This window comes from Chiloscyllium plagiosum, chromosome 36, assembly GCF_004010195.1.
Source record: "Chiloscyllium plagiosum isolate BGI_BamShark_2017 chromosome 36, ASM401019v2, whole genome shotgun sequence".
In the NCBI taxonomy this organism is placed as follows: Eukaryota; Metazoa; Chordata; class Chondrichthyes; order Orectolobiformes; family Hemiscylliidae; genus Chiloscyllium; species Chiloscyllium plagiosum.
In genome coordinates this window covers 7497048-7516379 of record NC_057745.1, presented here as the reverse complement: position 1 = coordinate 7516379, position 19332 = coordinate 7497048, and the positions used below count along the sequence as shown (strand labels likewise).

The 19332-nt window shown below is 41.0% G+C and overlaps 1 protein-coding gene across 1 annotated transcript in view; it reads right to left on the bottom strand.

Annotated features, from left to right (window-relative positions):
• Positions 1 to 601: 601 nt before the first annotated feature.
• Positions 602 to 19332, bottom strand: part of slco3a1a (solute carrier organic anion transporter family member 3A1a) — a 182895-nt gene continuing 164164 nt past the window's right edge. The window contains exons 8-10 of the mRNA XM_043677221.1: positions 13025 to 13200; positions 9238 to 9302; positions 602 to 2618 (exon numbers count right to left, since the gene is read on the bottom strand). Of these exons, the coding sequence (XP_043533156.1) occupies positions 2233 to 2618; positions 9238 to 9302; positions 13025 to 13200 (627 nt within the window). The 3' untranslated portion in view covers positions 602 to 2232. The remainder of the gene's footprint in view (positions 2619 to 9237; positions 9303 to 13024; positions 13201 to 19332) is intronic.

The following is a 19332-nucleotide window of genomic DNA, read 5'->3' as shown; positions in this document are numbered from 1 at the left end:
TTAAAGTGCAGGTTCATTGTTCCTTGAAAGTAGACTCACAGGTAGACAGGATAGTGAAGGGGTTTGAAATGCTTGTTTTTATTAGTCAGTACCTTGAGTACAGCAGTTGAGAGGCCATGTTGCGGCTGTACAGGACATTGGTTAGGGCACTTTTGGAATACTGTATTCAGTTCTGGTCTCCCTGCTGTAGAAAGGATGTTGTGAAACCTGAGAGGGTTCAGAAAGAATTTACAAGGATGTTGCCAGGATTATAGGGTTTGAGCTATAGGGAGATGCTGAATAGGCTGTGGTTATTCTCCTCTGAGTATTGAAAGCTGAGAGGTGACCTTATAGAGGTTTATAAAATCATGAAGAGTGTGGCTAGGGTAAATAGCCAAGGCCTTTTCCCCAGGGTAGGGGAGTCCAAAACTAGAGGGCATATAGGTTTAAGGTGAGGGGAGAAGGATTTAAAAGGGGCAACTTTTTCATGCAGAGATTGGTGCATGTATGGAATAAGCTGCCAGAGGCTGGTACAATTACAACATTTAAAAGGCATCTGGATGGGTATATGAATAGGAATGGTTTAGAGCGATATGGGCCAAGTGCTGGCAAATGGGACAAGATTAATTTAGGGTATCTGGGAGGCATGGATGTGTTGAATTGTCCATGCTGTACAGCTCTATGATTCTAAGTAAATAGCTCTTCCAAAGGTCCAACATAGATATGTAATTTTTTTATTATTTCTTCCTGGGATATGTGCACCACTGCCTGGACCACTCCTAATTGCTACTTGAACTGGCTGGCTGGCTTACTGAGGCCATTTCAGAGGGCAGTTAAGAGTCCATAAGATTCTACAAAAATAGAACACAGGAAATTAGGAACCCTATTAGCCCCTTGAGCTTTCTCCACCATTCAATAGGATCCAACACTCATTTCCACTTTCCAGCTGAGAGTCTGGAGTCACAAATAAGCCAGATCAGCTAAGTGCACCAGACCCCTTTCCCTAAAGGGTCATTAATGAACCAGATTGCTTTTTACAATAATTAATGGTGTTATAGATCATTAACTGATCTTTTCATGAAATTTAAATTTCACCATCTGGCATGGTAAAATTCAAACCCATCCCTGCATTCTGGATTACTAGTGATTAGAACTACATCAATGCCTTCCCCCTCCATTAATGCATCTATGTGTTGGATGTGTGTGACATTGGTAATTCAAAGTTAAATAAAGGTTAAATAGGCTGGTGTTTTTCAATTAACCATTAGGGAGCTCTCATACTGCTATGTAAAAACTCAATCTTTCAGATAACACGCAATTTGCAAATCGGTCATTTTTTGGGGAATTGTCAGCATGAGAAACAGCAATTTCTATAGGGAAAAACCTCTATTGACAAGATTAAACCATTTTGACTGACACCAATGAGGCAAATTGTTTCTTTCATCTATTGCTAAGTGTAGGGAAGGTCACAAATTTATTTACATGAGAACAAAGTGTTCACAGACTTTGTTACAATCTCATTTCTTAGAGGTCCTTTGTTCTTTATTTCGGTCAAGCTGTTTTCACTGAATTCTGCGGCACGCATCATCTACCTTTTGAGCTCAAATGTAGCCCGTTTCTCCCTTTATCGTGACTTTTTGTAGATCTGTTATTTACTGTGCCTTTTTAAAATGGTCAACTCCAGCTGTCATAGGTTGGATGATTTGGGGTTTGGAGTTGTTCCTCTCCTTTTGCCCACCCTCCCCACCCCTTCGCCTTATCCTGTGCCCCGGGTAAAGGGAAAGCTTTCTGGGGGTTTGGTCATTCTGAATACCAAGTAAAAACAGTCCATTTTGAAGGTAAAACTGGTCCTACCAATTTGCTGTAATGGAAGTCCCTGGCTTTGATCTGCCAAATGCCCACAGCTGAAATTGATAGGGCACTAGTGGGATGATCATACCCATGTCCCTCACCCTGTGAGGTGGCATACCACAGCATTCCAAGACATGGTACTCATGATGTTTGTCATTACAGTCCTTGACAATTAGTGTGTAACATGGATGAACTCCCTTGGATTTTCCCCACAAACATTAACAAGTGTTTGAAAGCCATCGTGCAGTCATTAGAAGGTTCTGTCCATGGCTTGGAAACAGGAACTTTGAAAAAAAATGTTTAAAAGTCTACAAATGCATCTTCCGGGCATTCTCACGGTGTTTCTCTTCCTCCATCTCCAAAAAAGAAAAAAAGTACAAAACTAATTTCAAGTTTTTTCTTTTATAGGACTGATTCCATGTTTTCGCACCATTCATGGTCCTCAAGATTATAGATAAATTTGGTCTTTTGAGAAGGAGGTTGGCTAGAGTCCCTTCCTGCAGTGTCCAATGTTAAGGTTGATGCAAAAAGGTCACTCGCAGTTAGTGGCTGGAGATTTCTCTCATCATCCCTGATGTACTTACTGGCATTCCTCCGCAGACAGTGCCAGGTTGTTGTGTACAGGATGAATGCAAATGTCTTCAGTGTGATGGCGATGCTGATGTAGAGGTACCGATAAACTACGTTATCGTATAACATACAGGCTCCCAGCTCCCCACAGATAGTGGTCCAGAACAAGCACGTTGAATCAATCCCAGCGCCAAAGATGAGAGGTGGAGGAATAAAACCTATCAGGATGGACAGAAACAAAATTGCAAAGTGTTACACAAATAGAATAAGGCTGACCAATGGGTAAACAATTTAATTAGAGTTGATGTTTTGTGGGTCAAAATTCTGGAATTTCCACTCTAATAGCATTGTGTTTACCTGCACTAAATGAACTGGAGTAGATAAAGGTGGCAGATCACTACCACCTTCGAGGACAACTGGGGATGGGCAATAAATGCTGGCCCAGCCATGCTGTGAATGACTTTTAATGAATGAAATTGTTCTTTTTCCTACTGCTCTGAAGCTGCTGATCCAGGTTGTACCGGCTGCAGATAGTCAGTGAGTTTGCTCAGTGATATCTCACCCTGTTTGTGTGTTTATTGCCCCTTAAGTTGAGTCGAGCAGTGTCAAACCCAGCTCCCAGTTCCATGTGTTGGTCAAGTGAAGCATGCAGTAAGACAGAAGGAGGGATCAAGGGGTATTGGGAGGTCACAGGTCAGGACTGCAGCCAGTCACTCCATGCAAAAGGGGAGGACTCAGGAGGCATAGGGCTCTGAGCAGAATTTACTGAAAAATACTGAAGGGGAAAAAAGAATGGGAGCGAACTAGACAACAGCCTTCACCACTCACTGAATCACTAAAACAAAGTGAACTACTACTGCTAGTTTCTTAGACTCAAGTCTGCTCATCTCTAGCTCAATGCCCCATATTCTCACTTCCTCTCTTTTTATCTAAAATCATTTTAATCTTTCTTGAATATACTCAATCTTGCAACTTCCACAGCTAAATTGACCACTCTCTGCATGAAGAAATCTTTCCTCTCAGTCCTAAATCCCTGAGATTGTCACCGATGGTTCTAGACTACCCAACCAGGGGAAACCCTTTCCCCATCCAGTCTGTCCAGCTCTGTTAGAACTTGGTTTCTATCAGATCCCCTCTCATTCTTAGAAACCTTAGTAAATACAGGCCCAGTTGAACTAATCTCTCCTCTGAGGTCACTGGTATTAGTTGAGTGAATGTCCACTGCACACGATGACAAGCATGTCCTCTCTTGTGTAGCAAAACTGCTTGCAATACTCCAGGTGAGGTTTTACCAAAGACCTATATAACTGCAATAAGATTTCTACTTCTGAACTCAGATCCTCAAATCCTCAGTCCTACATCCTATGATGCAGAAAAGCAGTACAATTGTATAAGTGATTCCAATCTCCTACAATACAAAGTTATGAGCCTGGGAGTCCGAAACCCCTTAGCTCAATGTTGATGAGGAAGGTACTTGTCAAGCAATTGAAGATCAGAAGTTCAACATAAAATGAGAACTAGCAGAACAAGAGTGATGTACTCAGAAAATCTGACAACATTGGTTTAAGGATGTGTCCATGTTTGTGGATGTGATTGATGCATTATACTTTGACTTTGACAAGGTGCCCACAAAATGCGTAATGAAGGTGAGGCACATGGAATTAAGAGACAAATTCAATAGAGAACTCTGCTCAAAGCAGCACTCGGTCATCCTGAAGAACTGTTGAAGCTGCAACCAGTGACTTAACGGAATCTGACAATTTAGTTCTGAAACTTCTGTTCTTCACATTTGCGAATGACCTTCACAAAGCTATTGTAATCCAGCTTGTACGGCCAAGCAAGATGTATTGAAGGGAGACGATTAACACTTGAAAGGAATAATGCTTCAACAGATGAGTAGAATATGTTGTTCAATAAATCCAAGATAATTAAGAAAGCTGCTAATTTTAATGAATCTAAATAATTAATCAAGGCAAAAATCATGCAGATTAGATAGGGTGTGATGGTTGAGAGATTTGATTGATTGATTGATTATTGATGGATGGATGGATGGATGGCATGAAGCATAAGTTATCAGCATACGTTTTATGCCCTGTTAGATTTAAAATCCCAATGAACTAGAATTGAAACCTTATAGATAACTCTTGGTGTGTTACACCTCGGCCTCTATTGACAAAAGGTGGACTAGAAACGTTCTCAGGCTCCGACCATTGAATTCAACATGGAGCAGCCCACCGTCATATTTCAGATCTGACCCTTCCTGCCTGCTGAGTGCACTGTAGGTGCCATAAGCACTAATCTACAGAATATAGTGCAGTAACTCAGCAGGGTGAGCTTGTCATCAGCTTCCCACACAGTGATCTTTATAGAAAGAATGAATAATAACAGCAAAATATGGGGAGCTCACCATTTTCAAAACAATACCGTTCAGCATGCTCTCCCATTCTATTACTGTTATTGAATCAAAATCCAGAAGTTCCCCACCTAACAAACTCCATTCTGGGAACATCATTTTAAGGTCAAATCATGACAGCCATTGCAGTGACAACTTGTACATTCTTTCATTGCAATTTTAGTGACATTGCTATCAATTGAATAGTGGGTCATAGCAATTAGGCAGCAGTCTGACATTAGGGAAGTGAGGCAATTAAAATTAATGTATTACTTTATGTTACTGTGTTCCACATCATACTGTGAACCCTCATTAGAAAGTGTTACAGAGATGAGAATCTTCAATTATAAGGAACGTTTGGGAAAGTTGGATGTCCTCCCCATGGATGAAAAGGTTAGATGGTAACTTTGTTCAGGTTTTCAAGATGACAAAAGGATTCAGTTAGAGCAAAGTGGAGAAAGATGAATCCATCTAGTGAGGTAGCTAGTGGTCAAAGGTGACATATGTAAAATCCTCATCAAAAAATCTCAGATGCTGAACAGAGAGATGTTCTTCACACTGAGCTTTTTTGGGATCTGAAATAATCTATCCTTAAGGTGGAAGTCAATAGTGTAAATGATTTTAAAATTAAATTGGCAGAAATGTAATGAGGTACCTGCAAGATCACAAACTAAGTTGGATTGTGAAACAAAGTACCAATCCTCTTTCAGCAGCCTCCATCAATGCTGGAAGATTTTAGGATTCTTTCAGGTTACTCATTGAACATCTTGGTTGTAAACACTCCTTTCAACCTTCCCTGGATTTTGAAAGAATGTTTCTTACCGTTGAAGAAATGCAGCAATGAACTATGCTTCTGTTCTGTTGAATTAATCGAGCTTTAACTATATTTATGGGCATATATTAACCCTCTTTACTTGTCGGATGACTCAGGACTGCTTCAATGTACAAATTTGACCACAAGTCACTGAGTTTTACAGCACAGGAAGAGGTGTTTCAGCCCATCATGCTCATACTAAACATCTATCTATTCTAATCCCATTTTCCAGTATTGACTTGTGGCTTTGCATGCTATGATATTTCAAGTGTTTATTCTAAATAGTTTAATTTCTTAAGAGTTCCAACATCTCGCCCTTTTAGGCAATGAGTTCCAGATACCCACAATACTGAGAAGCTTTTCTCAAATCTCCTTTTTAAGCCTCCTTTCTATCTCAAAATTGTGTCCCCTCCTTACTGACTCTGACTAAGGGGAAAGATTTCTTCCTAACTACTCTATCTCCTTCAAGACTTTGTACCCCTCAGTCAAGTCCACCCTCAACCTCCTCTGATCTAAGGAAAACAACCCCAGACTATCCAGCCTCTCCTCAGAGAAATCACTTGTCCAGGTAACATCCTGGTGAATCTCCTCTGCACCTTCTCTAGTACAGTCACATTCTTTTTATAAGATGGTGATCAGAACTGCACATAGCTCTCCAGCTGTAGCCTAATTTTCAGATAGCTTCACCAAGGAGATTTACTGCATTTTTGCAATCTGACTACAGGCCATTGCTGCCATGCAAGTTGGCATGCAACTGATTGCCCTTGGAGCATAACTCAGCATTTCGTGTCTCAGAGCACAGCTTCATTGTTCGTTTGACGACGGCAAAGTGAGATTTGGAGTTTGCAAGAAGTATCGAAGAGTGTGGTGCTGGAAAAGCACAGCCGGTCAGGCAGCATCAGAGGGGCAGGAGAATTGAAGTTTCGAGCATAAGCTCTTCATGAGCTATTCTCCTGCCCCTCTGATGCTGTGCTTTTCCAGCACCACACTCTTCGACTGATCTCCAGCATCTACAGTCCTCATTTTGAGTTTGAGATAATTACCTACATTTCCCCCATTTAGCTGACCCCTGTATATGTAAGAAGTCCCATTCATCCATCAAGGCTGTGCGCAGTGACCTCTCTATGATCAGGTTGGGTAAGGCCTTGAATTTATAAATCCCCTCCTTATTTACAGGGTCACTGAAGGCAAAGGGAGTTGCTTAGGTGCTTTGCACACATGGAAAGCTGGGGCAGACAAGATTAATGTCCATCTTACTTGCTGTTTGTTTTGTGAACAATTCTTGTGTCCACTTCTCACCATAAGTACCTTTTTGTGAGACCCTGAAACCATCTAACATTGATTCTTTATCTAGTTCTGGTCTCGGATTTGTTTGCTCCATAATTGACTGCCACAGTCTTAAGTTCTGGAATCCCTAATCATCTCTGCCTCTCTACTTTTTCCTACTTTTGAGCCGCTCTGCCAAACCTCTTAATTTAATATTAAAGTCAGTATCACCTCCTGGGCTCAGCGTTATATTTTGTTCGATAACATTCCTATGAAGCACCATGGGACATTTTACCACATTCGAGACAGTACAGAAAGGCAAGTTGTGATTGTGGTATTGGGGGAAATCAGTTTTGGGCATCAATATTCCTGACCATAAGAACAAACAGGCAGTGAATGCTTCTACTAAACTTTGCAAGTGGGGTTGTGGTCAGTCTTCCTCACAATTGAAACTTACAATATCACAGTAAGAATAATGTATCCTAAACCTGATTTGCTAATAACATACATCCAAAATAATCCTCCACCCTGTCCTGCCTTTCACTTGCCGCATAAATGATTTATACCACTGAGGTGTTTTGAACAATCAACAAAGAACCCAAATAAGCATTATAGTCTACAGTGCATAGAACTTTGTGCACAAATAATTACCATAGTACTTGGGCAAGTGAAACAGATTTAAAATGGAGAAGGTGACAGATTACTTCAGGATTAAATCTGATTACTAATAGAAAACATTCAGCCTTTAGATGACAGGCAGTGAATGCTTCGACTAAACTTTGCAACTTACTCTAAGCAGAGCAGCAATGAATCCTGAAGTACAAAGTAATTAGTTTTTTTAATGATTTATCCAAATTGCCAACTAAGCAAAACAATTTACATTGAACAATGAATACTGGAGCAGCTGCAGCATAATGCAACATTTTGAATTCTTTAAGGGAATCAGACTTCAGTAGTATTAACCATGTAATTGATTTCAATTACTCTGGTCTTTGTAGCACAGCAGAGTTGCTGCAGAAGAAATATGGATTGATAGTAGTAATTACAGCAGGTTTACAATTCACAGTTAAACCATATGCAAGTAACTACAGCCATTATAACAAGGTGGTTAACTCAAAGCAAACTTGGATTATGAAATTGTAATAAAACGTAGAGAGAATTTGCAAGGTTTCACATCTGCAGGGCAGGATTGCTGGATTAACCTCGTCAATCAAATCCCTACTTTTTCTTTGAATAGTACCAGAGGATCTTAACATCCACCTGACAAGGCAGAGACAGTGTTAGTTTAACATTGAGCAAGCTGCAAGGCAACATGTTTTACTGGGCCATAATCCTTCAGTACTGCATCAAAATATTAACAGACATATGATAAAGGTTTTGTGGAGAATGAACCCATAACCTTCCAGCTCAAAGGCATAAGTGTTACCACTGAGCCAAAGTTGACACATTGCTACACATCACTGAATAGGAAGAGCTTTTAGGATTTCACACTGCTTTTAACCTGGGGCAGAAGACTTCTCTCTCTCATACTTAATTTCTCATCTTCTGAATAAGTGACATTACAGCCTTGCTGTATACTCTGAATGCTGGATGGAAGATTTTTTTTTGTCAATTCCCAATCCATTTCTAAGGTCAACAACTCTTTGTCATTCAAGCACTCACCTGCCAGTTCTGCCTCTGATCTAGATCATGTCCCTATTTTCAATGGATTCCATACTCCTGGTTTCAATGCAAGAAAAGGTTTTTGCTGAATGGTGTTGGTTTTCTCTCTGCTGAAGTCTCCCTGCTCTGGCTCTCTTTTGAACCTTTTCTTGCCTTGTTGTGTTCCTGTTCATTGCTGCTATTAGCTTTCATCTGTTCCTTCCAAATGTGGCATTATTCCCTCACTTTACTTGGGCTGGTTGGCTCTGTTTGCTGGTTGGCCAATTTGCAATGCAGAGTGAGGCCATTATGTGGCTTAAATTCCTGGACCAGCTGAGGTTACCAGAAAACACTTTCCTTCTTCCCTCACCTGAGACATGGTGACTGTCAGCTTAAACCACCACCAGTCATCTCGCTTTAATAAGAGAGTAGTCCTATGCTCTGGTAAGCTTACGGCAACTTTACTTGTGCTGAAATCAAGACTGTCACCCCATCTCCAACTTTTAGTTTATTTTTTTTCCCAAAACTTTAAATTGTCAAAACATCTTTCCTAAATATATTCCATTTTCCCCAGCAATTCTTTGTAATCCCCAAACTTGTCACCCAAGCATTATTTCTTGCTTCATCTCATCTTCTCACCCACTCTTTGCAACCCCACAGCCCTTTACCTCCTATTTTTCTCAATTTAATCGCACAAAATAAAACCAGGTCTACAGCAACTCACCGAGCAATCGCAAAAGCAGGAACAGAACTCCCAGCGCATACGACTTGAGCTCAGGATTGACGGCCCTGCAGGAAAAACATGGGCAGATATAATGGCTATTAATTAGCATGCTCAAAATCAATTGGTCCCACAACTGCATTGCAACTGGTTACATCCATTGCAATTATTTCTTTCACAAATTACAAACCACTTCAAACAGTTGACCTAATGCCAGAGGGAATAAAAAATGAAAGCTGGGATTCCAGATGGACAATTGTTATTTTCCGACTCATTAAATTTCAAGTACAACATTGCTGAATTTTTGTCATCTTTTGACAAAGATTTATTACAAAGTGAAAGATTTAAGGAAGCACTCGTCAAGTTGCTTACGTTTTATTCTGTGTACATTTCTTAACATGGACAGGTAAATTAAATTTAAAAAATTTTAAAAAGTGTGGGCATAAGGTTCAATACCTCTGTACTGCCTGCCACTCAGCCATTTTCAAAATCATGACGAGCCTTTCTCCTTGATTAAACATAGTCATTGCCAAATTTTGGCATTTAAAAAATGCTTGTTAGATCCAAAAAGTAAGAAATGCAAATTCAAAGGAATAGAATATTTTTCAATTTCAGGCACATTAAACCAATTTAGTCACTTGCAAGTCAGGAATAGCATGAAGGAGACACAGAAAAAAGCTCCCTTTCTCTATCAATATTCCTAAGTCTGCTGCAGTACATGTGTAATGCTAATTGACAATCTCCAGCAGGTCAAATACAGCACAGTTTGGATGCAGCATTAAGCGACACAACCTTGAGGGTTTGCTACTGTATTAATGTTCCCTATTCCAGTCATTAATGTTAGTCCATTTTTAAAATTTACATATACTCTCTTTGTGGGCTGTGACTATCATGGGCTTTTAGCCCATGCCCTAATTGTCCTTGAATCATAGAATCCTTAGGATTCGGAAAGATGCCATTCAGCCCATTGAATCTGCACCGAGCCTCCAAAGAGTATCCCACCCAGACCCAACCCCCATCCTATCCCTGTAACCCCATCTTTCCCATGGCTAACCCACCTAGCCTGCACATCCCTGCACACTATGGGCAATTTTCCATGGCCAATTCAATTCACTCTAAAAAGATACAGTGTGATACTAGTTCAGAACTCCTTTGCTGCAGGGCCTATGACCAGCAAACCACACAGCACGCCATGTCTAGCCACCGACTCCAAGAGCTCACGAAAGAGCAAATTTAAATACACAAGTGTTATAATATACTGGGAGACAGTGGCTTAGTGGTAATGTTACTGGACATCTTTTGGACCATGGGAGGAAACTGGAGCACCCGGAGGAAACTCACCCAGACACTGGGAGAACGTGCAAATTCCACACAGACGGAATTGAACCCAGGTCCCTGGCACTGAGGCAGCAGTGCTAACCTCTGAAACATCATGCCGCCCCATTCAATAAGTTGCAAGAAAATTTCAGACGGCATTTAGGAGTCAACTATGTGGCTGTAGATCTGCAGTCCCATGTAGGCAAGGGCAGATAAGAATGGCATACTTTCTTCTGTGAAGGACATCAGTGAACTAGATGGGTTTTCATGACAATCATTGATAATTCATAGTCAATATTACTGATACTAGTTTTCAATTCCAAATTTATTTAATGAAATTTACATTCCTTTAAATGCTATAGTATTATTTAGTGGGAGTTGACTCTATGACCTCTGGGTTACATGTCCAATAACATTACCACTAAGCCACTGTCTCCCAGTATGTTATAACACTTGTGTATTTAAATTTGCTCTTTTGTGAGCTGCTGGAGTCGGTGGCTAGACATGGCGCGCTGTGTGGTTTGCTGGTCATAGGCCCCGCAGCAAAGGTTTTCTGAACTAGTATCACACCGTACCTTTTAGAGTGAATTGGATGAGTCTTTGCACATTTGCCTAGACTAGATTTGAACCCAGGTCCCAGACATTAAAAAAAAATCAACAAGCAACATTATTCAATCAGGAGGTTGTGGATCATCTTTTTCATTGTTATTTATGTTTCTTCCTCTAATTCCTCATAAATATACCAAGTGAGCTATGTGAATGATATGGATTTTAAAAGATCTCTAGTGTTCTGTCTGTTGGAACAGTGTACTCTGTTTACATGTGTCTTTACCACATTGGGTCTAATGATAACTGAAATGATAGCTACAAGGGAATCAGTAAGTATGATATGTTGTAGATATGAGTGTTGCATAGGGACATGAAAGGGTTAATATTGAAGACTGCCAATAAGCACCACCCACTATTGTGATGACACATGAACCTGTGGGCACAACAGTTTAGGATTTTGAAGAGGTGAGACCAGACACTGGGTTCTCAATGTCTCTGTAACAATGTCTATCAAGTCAATGTAGTCTGTAATTTATTGCTAACATGGTGATAAACTACCAAATCAAATCAGTGTTTCTATCCTGGTATTCGCAACACAGTGAAATAAAAAGCATTCCATGGTCACTAACCTGTTTTGAATAACTAATCCCATACTTTGCAAAGAATCAATTTGAGACACCAGTTTTGCAGCATAAATGAAAGACTAAGCAAATTATTAGTAATACAGTACGTTTAGCAGACCAAAATTAAACAACAAAGTAGTCCAACTGATGTCAATGGATTTAAACTCAATACCTTGCCCCATTCATGCAAAGGATAGACAAACGAACACAGATAAATAAGAGAAAATAACAAATTGGTAGATTACTTAAGTGATTTGCAAGAGGAGTATTCTAAAAGTGCAGATTGCTTCTTGGTTGATTTTCTGAACATGTCAGTCAGAATCACCTTTTCAGTTCACTCAGGAAGTTAGTAATATTTAGTTTCTATTCCCAGAACGTCTAAGAGCTGATAATGGGAGGTTAGGCATGGAGCTCCAATCTTTATGCTATAGCTTCAACAGCCTAGCTCCTTCTCCCAGGGAACACTGTCCAAAACCAAATTCAAACTCTGGCCAATCCCTGTCAGACCGAGCACCCCTCCACGAGGTCCCAGTTACCATTCAACATCTGCTGGAGCATAAAGTCTCTATCAGACTTACTAGAACCAGTTCTCAGATACTGGCCTCATTTAATGCTACATATCTGCTATCTGTTTAAACTTACTGCTCTGTCCTGGTTTCAGAGCATCTGTAGGACCTTTTTATCAAGAACAAACCGGCAATTAACATCCAGATCTGGCTTCAGAAATAAACAAATCAGAGCTTGCTTGTTTTTCTTTTAAGCCAAGCTGCTGTTCACAGTCCATAGGTCATTTCCAGCTCACGGTCCGCAGTTACAAATCAGAATTGATAAAAGAATAAATAAAAATAATGGAAAAACAGTGCAGATTCTAACCACATGTGAGAAGCTATATCCTGTTATTTGTAAAGGACACTTCTAGATAAACTGGTAAGTGACTTTCCTTTTACTGTGTGAGACCAAGTAGATTCTATAGTTTCCTATATGTTGCGGTAGTGACCTCCATGATACACACAGCACAGTGACCTGGCTTATGCTCATATAACAAAAGAATATGCAAATAGCTGGTTGCACTGGGGTCAACTGTTATATCTGAAATACTTTAGTTAGCTTCAACCAATTAATTGAGCACATTCTAGGATTTGAACTTGGTACCTGCTGGTCAATACATGTTTTTTAAGGTATTCTACACCAAGTAAGGATATTAATTCCACCAGACAATTAAAGAGCTGGTTATAATCATTCGTATTTTAGGAGATAAGAGTCAAAGCTTGGGAACAAGGCATTGCTGCAGGATAGCCTACCTGATAAGTATAATGATAGCTGGAGTCTGGGCCATAGCTCCAATGAGGCTGCAAAAGCACATCACGCACATGAAAGTCAGAAAGGCCTCCTGACAGCCCGGGCTCGGACATTTGCCAGGGATGACAGTGGCATTCTTGATGGGGCCAGTGTTCAGACAAGCACAGGCAGTGAGATTCTGTAAAGATATAACAACAGTGCATAATCAAAGGCAACGTGACATGCTATCAAGCTTTTAAAGAAAGCATTTCAGTAGCTGAGATACCAAATGCAACATGCACCAAACTCTTTAGACATGTACCTCTAATTGGGATGCCAGACCAAGTGCATTGTGAATAACCCACAGTGTGAATAACCGCAGCTTGCATCTAATCCAGGCTATTTACATAATGATTAGAGTTTAAGGAACAAAAAATGCCTGAGAACAAGAATAAACCAATACGTTCAACCTGTCTGTCTCTTCATAATTGGCCCAACTATATCACTGAATCAAAATGCTCCTCCGAAATGGAAGAACATAACAAAAACAAGAACTCCGAACAGCAGTAGGCAATTCGTCTTTTGAGTCTGTTCTGCCACTTAATACAGTCATGGCTGTTCTCATCGTAGCCTCAACTCCACTTTTCTGCCTATTCCCTGTAACCTTTGACCTAATACTAATTAAAAATCCATCTCTTCCTTCAATCTATTCAGTGTCCTTGCAATTACCATGCTCTCAGGTAGTGAATTCCAGAGATCCTTTCAGAGAAATAATTCCTCCTTATCTTTTTTGAACCTGCCCTCCCATTATCCCACACCTGATGATCTTTTGTTCTAGATTGATGCTACTTTATCTTTATATAATTCAATTAGATCACAGAATCCCTACAGTATGGAAGCAGGCCAATCAGCCAATCAACACCACAGTGACCCTCCAAAGAGCATCCAATCCAGATCCATTCCCCTACCCTATCCCCGTACCCTGCATTTCCCATGACCAATCCACCTGACCTGCACGTCTTTGGACTGAGAGGAAACTGGAGTACCTGGAGGAAACCCACGCAGACACAGGGAGAATGTGCAAACTCCACACACAGTCACCTAAGTGTGGAATCGAACCTGGGTCCCTGGCGCTGTCAGACAGCAGTGCTAACCACCGAGCCACTTCCATAAGGGCAGTAGATTTTCTTCCCTAAAGGACATTGAGCTCATTAATGAGTTTTTATGCTAATCAACAATGGTTACATGGTTGCCATGTAATTCTAGACTTTTCGCCTCCCCCCGTCTGTGGGGCATTAGTGAACCACATGGGTTTTTCTAACATTCAGCGACAGGGTCATCATTAAACTCTTAATCCCAGATTTTTATTTTAATTGAATTCAAATACCACCTTCTACAATGGCTGGATTTGACGTTGGGTCCCCAGGACATTACCTGAGGTCTCTGGGTTAATTGCCTGCCAAGAATACCACTGGGTTATCATCTCCTGCTCTTAGGCAGATAGGAACTTCAGATTATAGAGCTGAAGGCAAAGGTCACTAATGATGGTAAAGATTGAGATTGGGGTGTGAAGGAGGCTAGGATTGCAGAACATTATGATGTTTTCTACTTATCTATTCTGAAGGATAATGACACACCTCTGCAGCAGGTGAAACTTAAACCCAGGCCACCTCATCCAGAGCTAGGAACACTACCACAGACCACAAGAGCTCATTATAGACAATGTTTTGTATGGCAAATAATGTCCGATAGGGCTAATCATTGAAATAGGATCTCTTAGTTGGAGATAAAGTGCTGATCTTGTAAGGAGATAAGTGTGAATGTGTTTTTGAGTGTGCATCAATTGTTAGCAGTAATCTGTGTTTACTCTTAAATTTGAGCTTAATCATCACGCAAAAGACCATTACGTATCTCAGATGTAATGTTACTAGCTGTTAAATAATATGGAATAAACTGAGTGTTTCTCGTAATTAAGCCTTACTTATGTCAAAATGTTTGTTTTTGTGGGCATCTTCACCACATGGTATCAATAGGTCCGACTAATACCAAGAAGGGTTTGTGGTGGTGAATCTACCCAAAGTGTCTCAGCCTCACCACTCTAACTAGGCAACACTGGTGAAATGATACAAACGTGTGGAATAAAATACAAAGTAATGAGTGCACAAAATCCTTCTCAAGGCAGGTTTTTGGCAGTGTGGGAGGACTCAGTCAGAAATCATACCATCTCAGCACAAACCCTGTCATTATTTTCTAACAGCCTTCCTGAAAAGATTTGAGGTAGGAAAATACCAAAATGGAGTTCTTATAATGCCTACTGAACAAAAATGACATTTTCGCTCTCCACTTCTCTCTATGGCAATGCCTCTTAAAGCTCTCCACATTCTCAGACAAGCCTTCCTGGGCAGGAAATGTCCCAGACCCTGATGGGGATAACTCAGCATAACGCAGGCTTTACTGAGAGGGATATCGCCGAGGATGGCAGACCCTGTGGTGGATGAGAGGGGAGCATTAATTACCTCAATGTTTTCTTGAGCATAACGGGAGGTGTACATGCCTGAAATTGTCCAAAATTGGATCTTTGAGTTTCGTTGTAATAATTGAAGTCACTGTTGGCAGCAGTTTCATTTTCAGAGGCGGATTGTTGCTTTTTGTGGGATTATCCCAGAATAAGAGAAAAATAAGGCTTGGAGATGATCATACATATACCAGTGCACGTCACTGGCACATTTACTGTAGTGCCTTATGCCCAGATACCTCACCGGGTCTCTGGTAAGTAATTGGGGTCAGTAATTGGGATGGGGGCTGCTCGTGGCAATTGGAGTCTGAGGCATGGGGACAATTGTAGTCTTTGCTGGTCCGAAAAGATGCACTGGAGAAACCTCCTTCTCTCTCTGGCTCCAAATGAAAATGTCATCAAAACAAAATAGAGTTGGTATTTTCTGATACGCTCAGCAATGTATCAGAAAACAGACAGCGTTACCTCAGTAGCATACGCATGGGACCTAATAGTTATTTTAGACAGTGAACAGAAACATCTAAAAGATGACTTGACCTATTGTGCAGCAAGAAGTGTTTCAGATCCTACATGTTGAAATTCCCTCCCTAACCCTTTTAATCTGTTCATCTCCTCTCTTTGCCATTTCCTTCACCTAAAATTTTAGTTATTTGGCCTTAGAGCTACTTAGCTCAGTGTTTTTTGGGATGTTTTTTATGTTTAAAGACACTATGTAAATGTGGTTGTTGTATCTGTAGGACACCAAGTGGAATCCTCTGGATCTTAAGAAGATTGTCCTGGTGCTGACCCACAGGTCATGACCACCCCCATTCCCCAAGAGGCACCGATCAGAAGCCTGAAGCTGTAGACAGCCAATAATTTCACCGGGAGAAAGGGGGCACTACTGAAGCCATATTGGGAAGCTTGAGGGTCCTTCAAAACTGAGGCGTTCCTTGAAGCTGCACGGGTTGTGTGAAACTGGTCAGTGCATCAGCTTGAGGCGTTGGCTGTAGCCCCTAACCTCCTAGCGATTGAGGATAGGGAGGTATAGAAAATGTGCCAATGGCAATCCACAGCCTGCTGCTTGGATATCTGCCAGTTTTTCATCTCCGTGGGAGATCCATCTGATATGGGTTGGTACTGTGGTTCGCCTCTCACTGTCAGGTTCAATTCTAGCCTCGGGTGTCTGTCTGTGTGGAGTTTACACATTCTCCTTGTCCGTGTGGGTTTCCTCAGGGCATTCCGGCTTCCTCCCAGAGTCCGAAGATGTGTAGGTTAAGTTAATTAGCCACGGTAAGTGTGGGGTTGTGGAGTGGGGAGGCTGGGTCTGGGTGAGATGCTCTTCAGATGTTCAGTGTAGACTTGATGGGCTCAATGGCCTCTTCCTGAACTGTCGGAGTTCTATGACACTGGGAACACTCTAATGGTGATGGTAACCTGCCCCTTGAGTGTTCGTAATTATCCACTTGTCACTGCTGCTGTGTGCTTACCTCTGACCAAGTCACTCAGACATAAGGCAGCTGGCTCTCTTCAAATTTCACTCCCTATAACATATCCAACCTCAACTCCAGGAAATCACAGACGTTCTGTACGTAGAATCATAATATTGTTCCTTTTTCCACTTGGAAAGCAAGTACGTGATCTAATTCCTGCCCTCCCCCCCCCCACGTACACTATGTGGGGGAATTATAGACGACATGGAAGTATGGTGTGCACCAGCCTCTCTGAACATGAACACGATCACCTTCGGAGACTGATCATTTTCTTTTGGTTAAGGATTGGACAGTTGTGAAGGGGAATGCGTTATTTTAAAGCATTCCCAACATTTTTATAAAGAACAGGAGTAAACGTCACTGCAGCAAGCTGGCACAGATTCTCTACATATCATGGCACCCTCCTATAGGTTTACCCAACAAAAGACACACTGTAAGATCAACTCAACAAAGGAGAACCATTCAGCTGAACTCATTACATGTTCTCCTTTTACAAGTAACCCATTATGAAGCTGTCACTGGCTGAGACGTGGAAATAATAGCCTTCAATAGTGAGTAGTCATTAATTATATAAGCTAGCATCACTCTTCATGATACCTCTTTACTTCAAATAATTATAGAGTAGGACTTCGATTAAATACTCCAAAGCAAAATCTGAGCAAAATCATTGACTAACAGGTCAAAGAATAATTTTCTTCGCAAGCTGGATCCTATCATTTTACCTTGAGGATCTGGGTTCAAACTGAACTCTTCTCAATTTTGGCTATAAAGATAATGCATAAAGTAAATCAATCTCAGTCTGGCTCCCAGTCTCAGTCCAGTGCTATGTTTTAGTCTGGCTTCTGATCTTAGTTTGGTTCATATCCCAGTCTTAATCCAGTTCCTGGTCTGTCAGGTTCTTGATGGATTGAATACAGAAAACTAAATGTTGGAGTAAATGAAGGGTTTCAATGCAAGTAGTATAACAAGCAAGTTGTGATGGATGATTTTACCTTCCCCTATATTGACCAAGACTCACTTTGTGCTAGGGGTTTGGATGGGGCAGAATTTGTAAAGGCCATTCAAGAGGATTTCTTGACACAGTATGTCAACAGTCCAGCAAGGGAAAGGGTTCTACTGGGCCTGGTTTTGGGAAATGAGCCCGGCCAGGTGAGTGAAATTTCAGTGGGAGAGCACCTCGGGAGTAGTGACCATAATACCGTGAGTTTTGAGATACTCATGGATAGGGATAACAGCAGTCCTCAGGTGAAGGTGTTAAACTGGGGGAAGGTGAATTACAGCAACATTAGGCAGGAACTGGAGAATTTTGATTGGAGGCCGTTTGAGGGTAAATCCACACCAGACATGTGGCAGTATTTCAAATGGCAGCTTGTAAGCGTTCAGGAGTGACGTTCCTGTTAGAATGAAGGATAGAAATGGAAAGTTTGGCAAACCTTGGATGACCAGGGATGTTAATACCTTGGTCAAAAAGAAAAAGAAAGCATTAATAAGGTCTAGGAGGATGGGAATTGATGAAGCCCTTTGAAGTATATCAGGAAAGTAGGAAAGAACTTAAACAGGGAATTTGAAGGGCTAAAAGGGGTCATGAAAAGTTGTTAGCAAGCAGGATTAATGAGAATCCCAAGGCTTTGTATACATATATAAAAAGCAAGACGATAGTAAGGGACAAGGTTGTCCAACTCAACGACGACGGAGGAAATTTGTTGGGTCTAGAAGAGGTCGCTGCATTCCTAAATGAATACTTTTTGTTGGTTTTCACCAAACAGAAGGAATTGGTGGAGAATGATCTCCAGGAAGGGAGTGCCATGTTGCTAATCAAAAGGAAGGGGTGTTGTGCGGCTTCAAAAATATCAAGGTAGGTAAGTCCCCAGGATCTATCCTTGAATACTGAGGGAGGCAAGAGAACAAATCGTTGAAGTATTGACAGACATCTTTGTATTCTCTTTGGTCACAGGTGATGTCCCAAAGCGTTGGAGAATAGCCAATGTTATCCCATTGTTTAAAAAGAGTCATGATTTGGAGATGCCGGTGTTGGACTGGGGTGAACAAAGTTAAAAATCACACAACACCAGGTTATAGTCCAACAGGTTTAATTGGAAGCACACTAGACTTCGGAGCAACGCTCCTTCATCAGGTGATTGTGGAGGGCTCGATCGTAGCACAGAATTTATAGCAAAAATTTGCAGTGTGATGTAACTGAAATTATACATTGAAAAATTGATTGTCTGTTAAGCCTTTCATCTGTTAGAATACAGTGATAGTTTCACTTCTTTCATGTGTAAATCAACTGCAAATTTTTGCTATAAATTCTGTGTGTAGGATTGAGCCCTCCACTACCACCTGA